The 15,922-nt window shown below is 37.0% G+C and overlaps 1 protein-coding gene across 3 annotated transcripts in view; it reads left to right on the top strand.

The window, feature by feature from the left end:
- Positions 1 to 15,922, top strand: part of SBF2 (SET binding factor 2) — a 235,288-nt gene that overhangs the window by 96,329 nt on the left and 123,037 nt on the right. For all 3 annotated transcript variants that reach the window (XM_083863029.1, XM_083863028.1, XM_083863027.1), the window contains exon 3: positions 8,655 to 8,792. In XM_083863029.1, coding sequence (XP_083719155.1) covers positions 8,655 to 8,792 — 138 coding nt within the window. The remainder of the gene's footprint in view (positions 1 to 8,654; positions 8,793 to 15,922) is intronic.

Genomic DNA, 15,922 nt, shown 5'->3' with positions numbered 1-15,922 from the left:
GTGCTGTGGGAAGAGAGGACAAGTATTCTCATGTTGTTGATCCCAGTTTTCTGCACAGGAAGCTGAAACTCAGTGGAAAGCACCAAACTTTTCAGCTGTCTTTTCATGCTACATATTTTACTGTGTTCCTGGTGAGAATGCTGACAGGAAATACATTCCGTATTTTTCTTAATTAGCACTGTGGAAATATAGAATTCAGTGGTAGCAAGCCAGTGTACAGAAGTCCATTGGTGGGATATGTTCTTATTGCAATCCAGTTGTTTGGTATTTTTTATTTTAGCTCCCAGCCTAGTCTTTCACTTTTATAAGATGTTTCTCTGTGAGATTTTTAGTCACATTTAATTTTTCTATGTTTATGTACTTAGTCGCCTGTTTCCTTCTAGAAGCTCACACCTGCAAAAGGGGAAATCAATTGTGACCTTAAGTGGGAAACAATAATATGACTCATATAAGAAGCATTGTTAAATTCCCAAAATTAACAGACCAGCAATGTACTGCCCTTTCTATAGTTTCCTGTGTTTATTTTTAATTTAGCTTCTCCTGGCTGAGTCAAGCTTTTGGTGCAGGGAGCTGTTGTAGTTTTGTCTGTCCTTGGCATCTCTGTGGATCTGAGGATGATGGTGAGCAGGCAGTGTCAGGCGTGGTGCTGCTGGCAATGGCTGCATGGGACAAGGTGGAGACTTTAGGATGCTCTTCCTTCAGACCTTCCACCTCTGACATGGCTACAGGGCTTCTGCTGGGCTTAGGCGAGTGCCAAGCCATTGGAACTTCCCCTTTCAAATGGTTTCCCCTCCAACTTTTGAAGTTGATGCAACTTTGACGAGTTGCATCATGAGGGGATAGATTTCAAAAATAAATTGGTCATCACTTTGCACTGAGCCCTTTTTTTTTCAGTTTTAGGTATGTATTGCCCTTTTTGTGGTTTGCTCTACAAGTGTAAGTTCTACTTGAATTTCTGCTATTTTGAGAGCAAATTCTGACATCTGATTAATTTGTCTGTTTCAAGACTTCCTGTCCTGTATTCTGTCGTCTTGAGGCTGTTGGCATCTCCCTTGAATCTCTTAGGTCTATTTTGCTGCAGCAGTCCCAGGCCTTTCAGTCCTTGATCCTCTGTCAGGTCATATCAGTGTTTTTTCCAGTGTACACTGCATTGCCACATGCTTACACACACTGTCCCCAACACCCACGTGCTTCTTCTTGAGTGTTGAGACTTGAACCCATCTCTGGCATAGATATTCCAAGGAGTTTAAAGATGACGGGTACAAAAATCCTAGTATATATTACCACAAGGCTACTTGTGCTTTTTTTATGATTGCTAGAGAGCAACAGCCTATCTCCAAACTGTAACTTGGTATCAACAGTGTGGTTTAATATCTGGTTGTGCAGGTGTGAGCAATAAAAATGAGATAATGAGGACTTTGTGTATTATGGTAGTATTTTACAGAACATTGACCTGAGTTGTCTGGAGTAGTATTAATCATTAACATAAATTCAAAATTTATGTTTGTGTAAATAGCTGGCTGTGTGCCAGTTGTAATTGTTGAGTGATGTATGTTAATTACCCTGCTATATTTTTTTTTTTGGACATTCAACTAGTGCAATAATTTAAAATACATTTTAAAGCTAGTTTATGGTTTATCTAGTGAGTTGGGAAGTCACTGAAGACTGGGAAATGTTTATGGCTGCTGTTGTAACACAGTGCTACTACTGCCAAGAGAGAAAAAGAAAGAGGGAAGAAGAGAGAGAAGAGGAGGAAAAAGAGTGCATTAGCCAAGGGTAATATTTCATGCTTCACTGATAATTGTGCATAAAATGCTCAATTATGTTTCTAAATGGAAACTGTATTTCTAGGCTTGTCTACCTCTGATGGCTACCAATTTTTTAAAAGGTCAGGGGTCATTAAAAATAGGAATAAAACCAAGCCCCAAAACAAAAAAGCAAGGAAAAAACCCTTCCCATACAAACTAACTATTATTATAGTGACACAATGCATTTTCAAAACCACTCCTGAAAACTGGTTGTTGAAGAGGTTAAGAGGGACACAGATGCTTCTTTACCTACTATGTGATGAACATTAAGACACAAGCATTTAATAGAAGGGATCTGCTTCTTTGATAGTGTACTCTCCTTCTATAGTCCTTCTTTAAGTATTCTAAATACCAGAAATTCTCCTTCCATACTGTCTTTTGGTCTATAACAAGACACAGTGCATCACTAGAGCTGTATTCTTCTGTATTCACTAACCTGTGACTGAAGTATAAATTCCTAAGGTTGTGTCTTACTTGGATTTATTGCTGTGTTGTGATTGTCTTTTGTACTTTCATGTTGAACAGTAATTTCCAGACTTCTGTTATTCCTTTGACCAGTGGCACCATTGACAGGAATTACTGCTGACCAGCAAGGATTGCTTTGTAAAAGAAATTCTGAAGGCAAGCCCTGTGTTCCTGAATTTCAGTTGCAAGACCCAAATTTAAATTTATGACTTCTTAACTCTTTGATGAAGTTTTAAATGTATGTTTTAAAAAAATACCTAAAATTCTCTGGTGTAAAGTATGTGTTTCAGACACCAAATGTATGGATATTTGGGTTGCCATACTGATGTACGTCTGAGAATTCCTGGTTATTGTCCACAGCTGTCTTGTTCACTTTGCCTGAGGTAGCCCAGGGCACAGTGTTGGGTTTTACTGTGGGTGGGTGTGGTAAGAAACAATTCTGAGTCCAAGAGTCTCAGAATTTTAAATTTCCGTAAGATTATCTTGGTAACACTTGGCTAAAAACAGTAGGATGGCCACTGTTTAAATAGATATAAAAATTTTAAGTTATTTGCACAAGCCCACCAATTCCACATTCTTACTAAACTTCATTAGAATAGAGATGCTGGAAGTTTGCTTTGTGAAGAAAACCCCATTCAATGCCATTATTAATCTTGTACCATTTCTGAAATAAAGGCATTAGCTTGCAGTACTTACTCATAAATCACTGTTTCTGTAGTCTAGCCTTGTTTTGTTCAGAAATGGTCAGAAGAGTATTTGACAGATTGTTGTTGTTGTTACTGTTTTAAATAAGCCACTGGAATGGCAATACTAAGTGTTCTGAAAACACAAGAAGAAATTGTTTTCCCAGTGGGTGTAGTTTTCTTTCTAAAAGCCAGTTCAGGTTTTTTGTTTTCAGAAGATAAACTAAGAGTACAGTTGCTGCAGAAATGCTTTTTACAAATTTGAGTTTTCATTATAGCAGCTCATTGAGGAAGGGTGTTTAAAATTACACAGTCTTAGGAGGTTTTAAAAAGGCAAAGCAATGAACTTGAAACTGATTTTCTTTCTCAAGTACATGTGTAGATGAGCACCCAGGATTATAAATTTGCTGGTGTGTGGAGGAGGTTAAGCTTGATGAGTTTCAGAAAAAGACTTCTCTGACTTTGGAGGATGAATTTACTGGTTTTAACTGAGATGTTCCCACTTATTTTAAGTTTACTTGTTTTGTGGAACTTTGCTGCAGGGTCTCTGTGACAAGCTTGAGCATCTGTTTGTTGAGGATGACTTTAATCTGCTGCTCCAATTAGAGAATACCTCATCTGTCACTTGTGCAGGATTAGTGCCATTGAGAGATCTTTCAGCAACTTTCAGCCTTAGGAAGCTCAAGAATGTGATTGAGGATCTTTCCTCTGAGGGGAAGTGTTTCTTAGTGTGTGTTTTTACATGACTTCAAGCGTTTGAGTGAGGAGCTGAAGTGGAAAAGTCCTCAGTACCTGGCCAGAGTCTGTCCTAGGCAAAGAGGGAAGGATTATTCATCTATAATATATATAATTCACAGGCAGCACAGTTCACAGGTGCCACAAGGTGATTATGTAAAGGTTCCTCTTGGAGAATGCTGCCTTTCAGTTCATTCCAAGGTAGAATTTTTTTTTTAAGGGACTTCATTTTTCTATTTTTTTAGAGCTTTAGGATTAAAAGCTATTGTTTTCTTTGTGAGAGAGTCCATTTGCAGTTGATCACCAGAATATTCTACAACACTGGAAATGGGCTTTTATCTGAAAATAATTTGGAGTGTACTTTAAGTGCCCTGGTTTTATTTTAGACCAGGATAAGGATAAATACATGGTTTCTTAGATACAAGATATTGAAAGGCAGAAAGCTGTTACAAAATTCAGTCTATATTTTGTGTTCTGTTTACATCCAGAGATATCAAAAAGCTCCAAGTGTTTCTTCATATTTACAGCTTTAGAACATTGCTTTTTTTAATCATGGCAGTGAGCATTGTAATTGTTTTGTTTTAAGTAGAGGTATGCATCTGAGAAAGAAATTCCCTTTGCCAAAATTCCATACATAAGTGAGTGGAGAAATGGTGAAATACTCAGCAGCTGGTGCTAGGTCATGCAAGTCCAGATGGAACAAACTTCCTTCACATAATGTCCAGAACATGGTTCTTTATTTTTAGGGAGGTTTGCAGGAAAGATGATGATGACATATGTTAAAAACAAAGCACAGTTACTTGAATAGTAGGAGCCTACAGAAGCAGGCTTAATAAAATGAGTCTTTGTGCCCAGAGTGATTCAAGGGAGAATTCAATGTTTGGTGAAAGAGTTGAATTAGAAAGGAAAGTGGATATCTTTGTCAGATGTTTTAAATTTTAAAATCATTTTGGGATCTTTTAACTGAAGTCTTGTCAATGGACTTCAAGTGTTTTCTATTTTATCTGAATCCTATATAGCTTTGGATTTTATTTGACAAGGAACAAGTATGCAAATATGTTTTGAAGAAAAAAACCCTCAGATTGTATATGAGAATATATCTTAAATATAATTATTCAAGTGCAGAATTCTGTAATGGCATGTCACAGACCTTGTCTACTGTTCTGTGTAAACCCTTCACAAAATGCTTTCAAAGGATGATTTGCAAAGAAATGTTTCCGATTTTAAACTTTCTGAACAAGCTTTTTCCCCTTTCTACCTCGGTCGTACCATCAGAGGTGGTGGATTTCTGATGGAAAGCTGACCAGATCATTGATACAGAAAACAATTGAAAGTGCAGAGAGAGCAGTGTGTGGCTACACAGACCCAACTAGAATATTGGTTTGAATTTTTGTTGTGGACTTGGTTGTGCTCGGGCTGCAAGCCCAGAAGAAAATGATGAATTTCTAATGTGCAGTTCAGCAGCTAGGTCATTTCTGATCAAATTTCTGGTATGGATATTATAGTTTTGCCATGGTAAGGATACAAAGGACTAAAATTTTTCTTTAATGAAACTTGAACAGCTTATAATTACTGTTCCTTATCATGATAAAATTTAATCTTCATATTCACAGTAACCAACAAGCATTCTTCCTAGGAATTCTAAATCCTTCAGTGCTTTAATAGAAATTGTGACAATTCCAACATTTTCTTCAATTTCTCAACAGATATTAAAGTGCTCCTTGGGGGAGTTGTTATGGCCTCAAACCACTGGGTTTGAGGCTATGACAAGCCCCTCTTTGGACACATTCTAGCATCTCAATGTTCTTTCTCAAGTGAGGCCACTCAGGAGGATCTACTCCATGCCCTGTCCCTTCCCATTCAGGATGTCCTGGGATTCTGGACACCAAAGCTGTGTACAGTGTATCTAAGGGATATGCTGATTTATGTAAACTGTGTATTTTAATAGAGAGGGCAATAGAGAGACAAGGCAGGCAGTACCAGTATAGCTGTGGCTCTAGATTAGAGAGAGGGAACAAATCTATGAATCAAACAAAGATGATGTGTTTAGCTTATAAAAATCAGAGGAGAGAAATGTCACTTTTAAACGTTGATTAATCATGTCTAGACTTTAGCAAGAAGGCTTGTGGTGATGACATACAAATTTTTTGAAGGTACCAAACCCAGTTACAGTAGTTTAAAAGGCCATGCGTCATTTTAAAATCTGTCTGGTTTCTTGTTTAGTCTGAAAGCATTTGTGGGAATAATTAAGAGAAAGTTCTTTGCTTCACTGGGCACCTGTAGTTTAAAACAATGTGTACAGTGTGATTTCAGCACCTGCAGTGTAAGATGTTGCTTATTCCTCAGTGCAATTTCTACATATCTACAGCGAATTTTACAAGGCAATCAGTTGTTACATGGAGTCTGTTTGAAAGCACTCACCCAGCATTAGGGGCTTATTCTTATAAATTTTAAGTTGGACAATCTGCTTCATTCTTATTTTCACTGTCTTCTATAGAAGTTGTAGTCTGCTTCCAAGAATTCTGGCAAATAAGTGAAACAATATGGAAGCGTGTTGGTTCTTAAACTTCTGGGGTTTTTCTTGTTTACTGGAGGGAGCCACATGACCTTTGGGTTATATTCACAGTGGTGCTTTTGTCTATTTTGGTAAAGCATCTGCTTTGGTAAGGAAACATTTTCCTGTTCTTAGTAGCCAGAGAGTGCTGGTAATCATACTGGAGGGTAACTTGTATTTACACTAATTTGGAAAGTTCTTCTCAATGTTGCTTGCAGTTCAAACATTGCGCTAATATTTATTACCTTATTTTAAGGAAACTGAGAAACAGTCATTGTTTAATCTCTTGGAGGAGCCTGTTGTCTTTATCCTCAATCTCTTTATTTATAAATTCCTTCTAGTTTATTGGAAAACACAGACTCTCTGTGTAGCCAGTGGATGTACTCTACTTCAGCTGTTTTCCTCAGCAATCACTAATTGTTGTTTTCTAGTAAAATAGTTAGCTCTAGAAAACATGTTTTATACGCAAGACCACTTTGAAATGGGAAGAATTCTCACCTGTGACATGAGTAGGTTTTAGACATGCGTAAGTTGAGAGATTGCTATTGACAGCAGCCTGCCCAGATCCAAAGTCTCCTCTGGTGGTAAAGAGTGGAGCTGTTTGGTTTCCCTTTGCATTTCCCACTTTACAGGGCAGATGTTGGTATAAATTTTATGCAGACTTTAAGAAGCCTGAGCTGCATGAACAGCCTTAATTTAACCTTCCTTTTATGAATAATTTGGTTTTAATGGCATATCATGGAGAGGTTTTATTTATTATTAGGCTCTTGCTGCATTCTTTGCATTTTGGCTCATATATGTTGAGCAAAGAGCAATTCACAGTTTTGGGGGTTATCTTGTTGGACTGCGGATTCCAGACTTCATTTATTACACAGACATCCCTCAAACTCTGCAATTCAATGAGAACTCAATGATTTTTTTTATTGTCAAACTTTTTAATGATGTTTTTGTTATAATGTCTGTATATATTGACCATATTACATTATCTTTATAGCAGTCCTGCAAGATTAATAGCAGTATCTTCTTATTTTTAACTGACGTGGGATGAAAAACAAAAGGAGATTAGGCCAGTATTATCACAATCATGGACTAATACTGGATGCTTAACTTGGAATGGCTAGGATGTCTTTCCACAGAGTACTTTTTGATGTTCAGAGCAGTTATTCTCAGATGTAGAAGGGAGTGCTTAGCACTTCTAAGGATAGAGACTCACAAGTGTTAAGCTGACTATCTAGAATTTGAAGAATGTAACATCAGAAAACTTTGGTTTTGAAGATTTTCCCAGGATCATAAAGGAAACCACATATCAGAGGCAGAGTTTTAACTGCTGTTCACCTAAGACTACCCAGGTTTTATAGTAGAAGTTCTAAGGATGAATCTGTAGAAAATGTTTGTTTACAACTTACTCTTTGTGCTCTTTCAGTCTTTTAACATCTGTCTAGAGGAATGAAGCAATTCTGGAAACTTGAGATTTTGACCTATCTGTTTGGTTCCTTTGGTATCTGCATTGTTGAACAATTCTAGGAATTTATTGTGGGATTTTATTATTGTTATTACTCTTAATTCATACGGGGCTTATTGTGTTTTTTGTCTAAATTCTAGATTTGTAATTTTGCTATTAAAAATGTACTTGTGATTTTTTTTTTCATGGGTGTCACTTTAGCCTTTAATGAAATAAAGGAGGGGTACAGTATTCCATAAAGGCCCATCTCAGGTATCCTCAGCAAACTGATCCTGAATTTCAGTGTGCTCTTGCATTAGAGAGTATTCATTTAAAAAGGAAAAAAATGCTTTATAATTTCCATTTTTCTGTTGAGCTGTAGTTCTGTTTGTTCATGCTGCTTGTATGTGTAAGGTTTCAAATGTTTACAATGAAGTTTACAGAAGTAATCAATAAATAGATGAAAAATATTGTTCTGAAATATTCTTTTGTGGAGTGAGTTTTGAACAGTTTTGCAAGTAGGTGCAAGTGGTATATATCTGTGTTTGATTAGATCAATTATTGGTGAAATAAGTGAAGAAATTAAAAATGTAGAGATGTTTTAAGACAAAGAATTTTAGCTTCATATTCTCACCTTTTATCCAAATGAAATCTACTTCATGTGTCAATTTATTCCTGTTATTACCTGTTTGACACTGCAAAGATGCTCTTGAATACTGACTGTATTTAAAGGAATAAGTTTTCTTTTCACAGTGTTTATTCTCTCCCTTGATGGTTATAGAGCTCAATTCATCTCAGTCTTACCAAGTCCAAGACATACTGGGTTTCCCTCATTTTCTTCAAATTTTGCCACCCTGCATATGTTCACTTTAAGCAAAATGATCCTTGATAATGTTGAAATATTTTCTCATATTTCTGAAAGCAAATGGTGTCACTGCTTACCCGTGTGTGTCTGTTTGCTCCCTTAGTTTTGCCAGCCTGGAGGATGGCAGCTCTCGAAGGAGAGGAAACAGCCAACGTTCTTTGTGGTGGTTCTGACTGACATAGACTCAGAGAGGCACTACTGCTCCTGCCTGACTTTCTATGAAGCAGAGATTAACCTGCAGGTAAGAGATTGACAGTAAGAAACAAAAATGCAGGAAGAAGTGCCTATAAATGATGGATCAGTGTCAGAGAGGGCAACTTGAGAAAATATTTTGCTGTTCCTGCTCAGGGTGCATTTTTCTGTCCTACAGGAATCCATGTATTTTTGCAAAAGATGAGCTTGATGCACCTTTTTTGTCTGCTTGGAGTTTTCATCTGCTTTGGAACAAACAAAAAGCCCAATAGCATATAATGGAATTTCTTTTTCTCCACCACATTTTTCTTTTCAAATGGGATAAGCAATATGATGTTCCTTTCATTTCCTTTCATGTTTGACATAGCAGGGATGAGTCTCAGCCTTGTTCTAGGAAAAGGTTTATTAACTTCTGCTCCCTCTGCTGGCCTGCTCCGTCAGAACAAATGTGCACAAGGATGCTGTAGTGTATATCCATCATTCTGCAAGTGCATTTATTGGCAAGATTTTAAAAACTGATGGAATAATTATTCAGTTTTTAGTTGGGTCAGATTTGAGGTGTCAGCTACTTGGCGCTATTTGTTTTTAAACATGTATTTAATTATTTTTTGGCAACCTCAGTCTTTCAAAAATAGACGTTTTGTTTCCCATTTGATGTAAAGTGCTTCACAGAATATCTGCTGTGACTTAATACGTGAAATCTTTAGAATCTAGAACCTGGGAAAAACCTAATCCAATCTGTAATTGCAGGCTGTTATTGTTATGTTTGAAATATCTTCTTTCCTACATGAAAATTAAAAAATAAGTAAAACCTTGGCAGTAAGTATAATGGAATTAGTTAAGATAAAATAAATAGCTGAGTAAAATAATTTCTTGTTCTTTGAGTGAAGAATTGTATCATTATTGATTATTTTAAGAAAATGTTTTTAATAATCCAAGGGTACTCTGTTCATTTAGTACCAGAGTTGAAAGGTTACCCCGTTTGTAGAATAATTAAAAGATATGTTGTAGTAATAATAATAATGGTGTGGTTTTCTTCTGGGCACAGTTGGAAGCCAGAGAATAATAGTTACTCTCATTTCATTAGTGCTACAGTTTAGTTGGATGTTTTTGTGGACTTTTAGAAGGATTTGAAAGCAGAAATGTACCCCAATATTAGACATATTTTAGTCTTAAAGTTTAGTGTAGGTCAACTGACACATTCCTCTTAAAAATTTAATGTCTGTCATATTTCCTTTATTTTATAAGTAGAGAGTGAAATATTCTGTAGTAATTCTTTCCCAGCTGATAAAAATTTACAATGGCTGACTCTTCCTCCACTCTATGTATTTCATAACATAAACTAAATTTAGCAAACATGTTATTTATCCTGTGGTTTCTAGCAGCTGCTTTTGATTCCCTATCCACATCTTTGAAGTAATGCTCATCACAAAACATCCAGTATTAACTAAAAGGGTTTTTTTCCTTATGTTGCCTAAGTATTAATACAAAGTAACCCAAAGTAAAAAACAATAAAAAACTGCGTGCAGCAGGAGGTTGGTTCTCATAATGCCATTCCTGGCTGTGTTGTAAAGAATGCATATTTTTCAGATGAACTTGCTGTGGTGAAATTTATTCTATGACTGCATTGTTTATAGCAAAACTTCCTGTTTCTTTCTGAAACCCAAAGAGAATAATTGAATGTGCCCTGTTACATGGTCATTAGACAAGAATTCAGCACGTGTACAATCTGTAATGAAACCTAAGCTCCTGGAGCATTGGGCTATGACAGTAATATTGATTTAACCATTCAGATACATGCTTAATTAAACAGTCTATGAAACACAGTGCCCAGGACTTGAAATCTCAACAGTACTTTGCACAGATAACTACAGTTCAGTTTTTCCTTAACTGAATGATATAACTTGCTGAGGCAAAAGGAAGATTAAATTTCAAAAAAAAAACCCCACAAACCCACTTTTTTTCCAGTAGCCTTCACCAGGTAAACCTTGCTGATACATGAGACTGGTCGGAATTCAGCCAGAGCACCAGATGAGATGTTTGGCTTGGCAGAATCATCTTCACCAGAAAAAAAAAATAAATTGAATCAACCACTTGGAAGTTTCTGTGGTCAATTAAACGGGGAATTGAAAACAAACTCATTTCTAAGCCTGTGAATGCTGCAAGAGAACCATCAAACCTTTTTGGAGCCTTCTGCATGATAATACAAACCCTTTAGACACAGCTGAGTCTGAGAAGAGTCAAGAAGACTTCTGTTGTTTTGGTTCCTTTCATCCCAGCTCCCGTTGTTTGTTACAGGATAATTTGTAAATAAATGCTACCAGAAGTGTAAGGAGTTTGTAGTTACATGGAATACCTAAGTGGTACTGTGATAACCTATGGTACAAGATTAATATAGCAGCTGTAATAACTACACAATCTGCAGGAAAAAAATATCCTCCCTGCTCTCTCTGAAAGTCCTGGATTCAGTTTAGTCTTTTGGCAGTTGTGTGTCATAACAAATTTTCCAGAGGAAAGCACAGGCTCTAGTAATCAATCAGCTGATGGCCTATTTTCAACTTCTTACTCCTGGACAGAAAAAAGAATGCTGTTTTCTTTGGTGGCATCTAGGAATCATCCTTTGCATTGTTGCAATTATGACTGACCCAGAATTTATTACCTGCATGGGTGCTGGTCATTTAGCTGATTAGCAATCAGCTCTCAAAAAGGTATGATAATATAAAAAAAGATTGTTTTTAATTTTAGTCTGATTAATGCTCTGTATCTGTAGACACAAGTAAGATGAACACACTCCATTAAACAGAGGAATAGAACTCACTTGGTGCAGTGCGATTTCAGGTGATACAGCTTTGCCATGGAGTCCTTCATGAGTTGTTGTGGTTTAGGATGCTAGTCTCATTTATTTGTCCCAGCAATGTTTGCTAAAGCTAAATAAGGATATGTTCCTCCTCTGGGTTTAAAATGAGGCATTAAGCAGTTTGGCCTTAACAGCAGAATGAGTTGCACTGTGGGTACAGCTACTAGAGGCAGTTCAATTAACAGTGATTAAGCTGCTGTCATTTAGAGGCATCCTGAGTATGTTGCAGAGCAGTTCTATGTGCAAGGTTTCTCTCCCACCTCAAGTTCCTACATGAGTGTAAACAAATCTGAGACACTGTGCTGGTTTCTTCTTCCAGCTTCTTGTGTTTCCAGCACATGCTTGGCTTTATCCACATTTCAGTCTGGCTTAAGGTGCTGTTTAGATACTCCAGCAAACAGAGCTGGTGCCTCATTCACTTCCATGTATCTGCAGGAATTAGGAGGAGGAGAGCAAGTCAAAATATCTCTATTTCCCTTCCTCTCACAGTGCCTTGAAAGTTGGTTGTTTTTTTTAGGGGGGCGCTGGGAGGATGTGGAGGTGTGTGATGTCCCATTGCTGTATTTTTATTCCTTCCATGGACTTCAGCCCTCATAAGTTTGAAATCCACTTGAAATGTCATTGATTTGGAAAAACCTTGTCCTATCAACCAAAAATAAAAGTCTACTTAGTTTATTTTTCTGGCGGCTGAAGCCAGAATCTGTTGAGCAGCCAAAGGGTATTCAGGAGAACCATAACATAGATCTACAGAATGCATCCATAAAACTCAGTTTCTCTGTGTTTGTAGCTTTATTAGTCATCAAAAAAAAAGTATATATTTGTATACATATACGTGCATACATTAATATGTTTAGTTCTGTGTGGTGTACACAGTTTGCTAATATGAGAATTTTATTTCTAACAGCATTTTCTGCATGTTACCACTTAGCAGACAAGGACTTGATTTAATACTTTTGACTCAGCAGATATTTCTAGTGACCTCAGTTGTGCTTCTTACCAGTTACGCAGTTAGAATTTATATTAAAAATGTTTGGAAGAGCACCACAGATAGAATCTTTTTTAAAAAATGTTGACTCAGATAATTTAGGAACATAGTGGTCAATTTGTACATTGCTTTGCACTTGGAAAGAAATTTGCCCTCTCTTCCCAACCCTGCCATCAACAAATTAGAGGATGATTTATGCCAGCAATTGAGCCTGTGCAACTGCATTTCTTGCATTACAGAAAATCTCCTCAGTGAGATCAGCACACCACCACAAACATTTATTTATAACAATCTTAGTACAAGATTTGTCTCATTCTTGTGTGTTATCTCAAGCATATGTGTGTTAAAACATTGCGATCACAAATATAGAATTAAATATATCACTCTGGAAAATGGACAAAAGTAATAATTCAGAGCTCTCCTATTTCCTGCCATTCACATTCTTTTCCTTTCTCTGCCCTCCCCTCCAAAAAGAGGAAAAAGAACTTGTAAAAATCCCAAACCATAAAATGGCAGATTCACAACACTCACAGATATTTCCTGAGTCAAGGGAAAAACTGCCAACAAAATGATTGTGCTTCATAAAGTTATAATTTTTCAGCTTGGACTGGAGAGTTGGTGATCCTGCTGTGCTGCTCAATGAGTCACTGATGTTTGGGTTTTACCAGAGGGTGAGAGCACTTGGTTCAGTTGTACCTGTTTTGTGTGGGAAATCTGAGCCCCCTTTGCATATTAGATGAGCATGTTCTTCCTGAAATGAAGTTTAATTTTTTTTTGTTAGTATCTCAAATGCTACATTTATTCTGAAAGTTTCTTCAATGCCCCAAAGTCAATGCCCCAAAGCACATTTTGTGTAAAAAAACCCCCCCAAGTTTAAAAGCAATGTTTAGTATGTTGCATCATCATCTTTCTGAATCTACTGAAAAATGGCTGTTGTGACATTGTTTAGAGATTTAAGTAATGCCTTATTTCCTTTCTATTCTGGTGTAAAGGCCAGGTTGCAGATGATTTTCTATATAAGACACAGACTTGTATTTTAATGTCCTTCTATACATTTAAGATCCTCTTTTGACTGGAATTCAAAGATGAGAACAGTTGTGCAGAGGAAATCATATTTCCATCTTAATAACTCTGACAATAATTTCTCCTGCCCTATTCATCCCCTGGCTCGTGCATTTGCACACACATCCCCAAGCTGAACTCATGCTTTTGCAGGGTACAAAAACTTGTCTTGGGTAAAGGTCACCTTGTCCTCTTAACTCCTGTGTTGTTGAACAGAGGCCCCAAGTTCAGCTCACAGGACAAGGAGATGCTATCTTTTAAGCAGAGGCATTTCTTTGTCAGTGGAGATCAGATTCAGCTGACTTTCAAACAGTAGTATAATACTAATTCAGCAATTCACTGTACGGCTTTTCAATGCATTTCCCATGTGCAGTTCAAAGGGATTAACTGTGTTTTAATTAACCAAAACAATCTGTGTGTGTAGAATTTTGCTTTGGTGTCTACATATGCTGTTCTATACTATTTAAAAAAACATTATAGTGAGTTAAAATAGAGTATGAATTACAGTGTTCTTAGGTTTGAGCTTTGCTATTTATTTTTGCATGTGTTTTGTAGGTGTCTACAGTTTTCTCACCTTACTTGAGGTGTGTAAAGTTAGAAAGGGTGGAATTCATGGAGCAAGTTAGCTCTGTTTGGGAAAATTCAGAAAGGTTTAATAAACTGGAAGCTCTGCAATTACGTTTGCTTATGCATAGTTCTTGCTAAGGACCTGATACTGCAGCTCTTTCCCATTCCTCAATGGTAAAGTTAACACATTAAAAGCAGTTACTTAATGCTATTAATTATTGCCCCATGGGATTTCAGCATTTGTAAGGCAGCTCAGCGACGTCACCTTGGACTTCCCAGATCCTCTGGGGCTTACACCCCAATGTGGACCATTCCAGAGAGACACTTTGGCTGGAAAGCTGCATTGAGATGTGCAAAGTGTGGGTGTGAGGTTACTTTGGTTCCAAAGTGCTTTCACTGTTTTTATATGATAATCCATATCAGCACCTTTGGGAGGTTTTCCAAGTGAGGTGTATTAAATGGTAAACAGCTATGGATTGGGGTGGTGTAGATTTTGTGTAATGCTGGAAGCTGCATTGCAAACTCTTTCCTATCACATTTGTACTCTGAAGTGTCAGTAGCACATAGGAGTGAACAAGCTGACCTGTCATAAAAACTTGAGATTACTCTATTTAATAAGTTTATGGTCTTCATGTCATTTTCTGTCTTTGATCCTTATCTGTTTTAGTTGATAGGCTCTTTATACACTGTGCATTACTACCCAATTTGAAATAATTAAATCCAGATAATGGCTTTTATACTGGTTTAATTTTTTCCAGTGTAAGTTTAGCTGCAGTGGTATGGTTCTCTGCACGTATGCAAACCACAAAGCAGATCTGTTCACCTGTGGTTTTAGCTCTGTGCAACATATTGCAGGCAGGCTGCAGATCTGACTTCTGGCAGCAGTCAGCTTAGTTTATTTTAACTTTCATACATGTGTTAGAATTTATTGGATACATGCATTTATATACTCTGACAAGTAAATAAAATTAATTGATGCTGAATGTTTTTTGGCCTTTGATTGTTAATAAAGCAGCTAAGCGTGTATTTGGCTGCAAATTAGACAAGCGGAGACCAAGTCATACAAGGAGAAAAGGATCTGTCCCAAATGAGTAACTGGCATAAGATTACTAAAGTAAACTTCAAATAATTTTTCTTAAAATAAGAAATTGAGCATGGTCTCTAAATCTTTGCTGGGCAGTTAGTAGAAAAACAACAAGCTTGCTGAACTTGGCATCATTTCAATGCAAAATTTTGCATTGGGCAAACTGGTTTTGACATAATGAAGTACTAGAGTGCAAGTTTTGTAATGAGAGATGTTCGTTCTCTTTTGAAGGGTGAACGAATTCTTAAAGCGCAACTCAAGCTTCACTTTGTGCTCACATTTGATTTCCTTGGAGTTTCAAATAATGCCTGCCAGCTTCCACCTTCAGAACAACACAGCTACATCTGAGGCCTTGTGTTTTCTAACTTTTCTATTAGTACCTCAGCTTAAATTGATTTTCTTCCCTCTGACATGAGGATAAGCCTAATTTTTCTCTGCTCAACATGAATCAGAAGTGGCATTCCAGATTCTGAAGGTTAGGGTGAAAAGACAGGAGAAGGGTGACTATGGTTCCTGTGTGCTGTAATTCAGTTGCATATTGATGGAGAAAATGATAATGCTGCACTCAGTAGTAGAGAGAATTTTTTTGGACCACATTGGTAAGTCCTTTTGATCTTTCATAAT

The sequence above is a fragment of the Zosterops lateralis genome, assembly GCF_965231275.1.
Source record: "Zosterops lateralis genome assembly, chromosome: 6".
NCBI classification, from domain to species: Eukaryota; Metazoa; Chordata; class Aves; order Passeriformes; family Zosteropidae; genus Zosterops; species Zosterops lateralis.
This window is presented reverse-complemented; position numbering and strand designations above follow the sequence as displayed.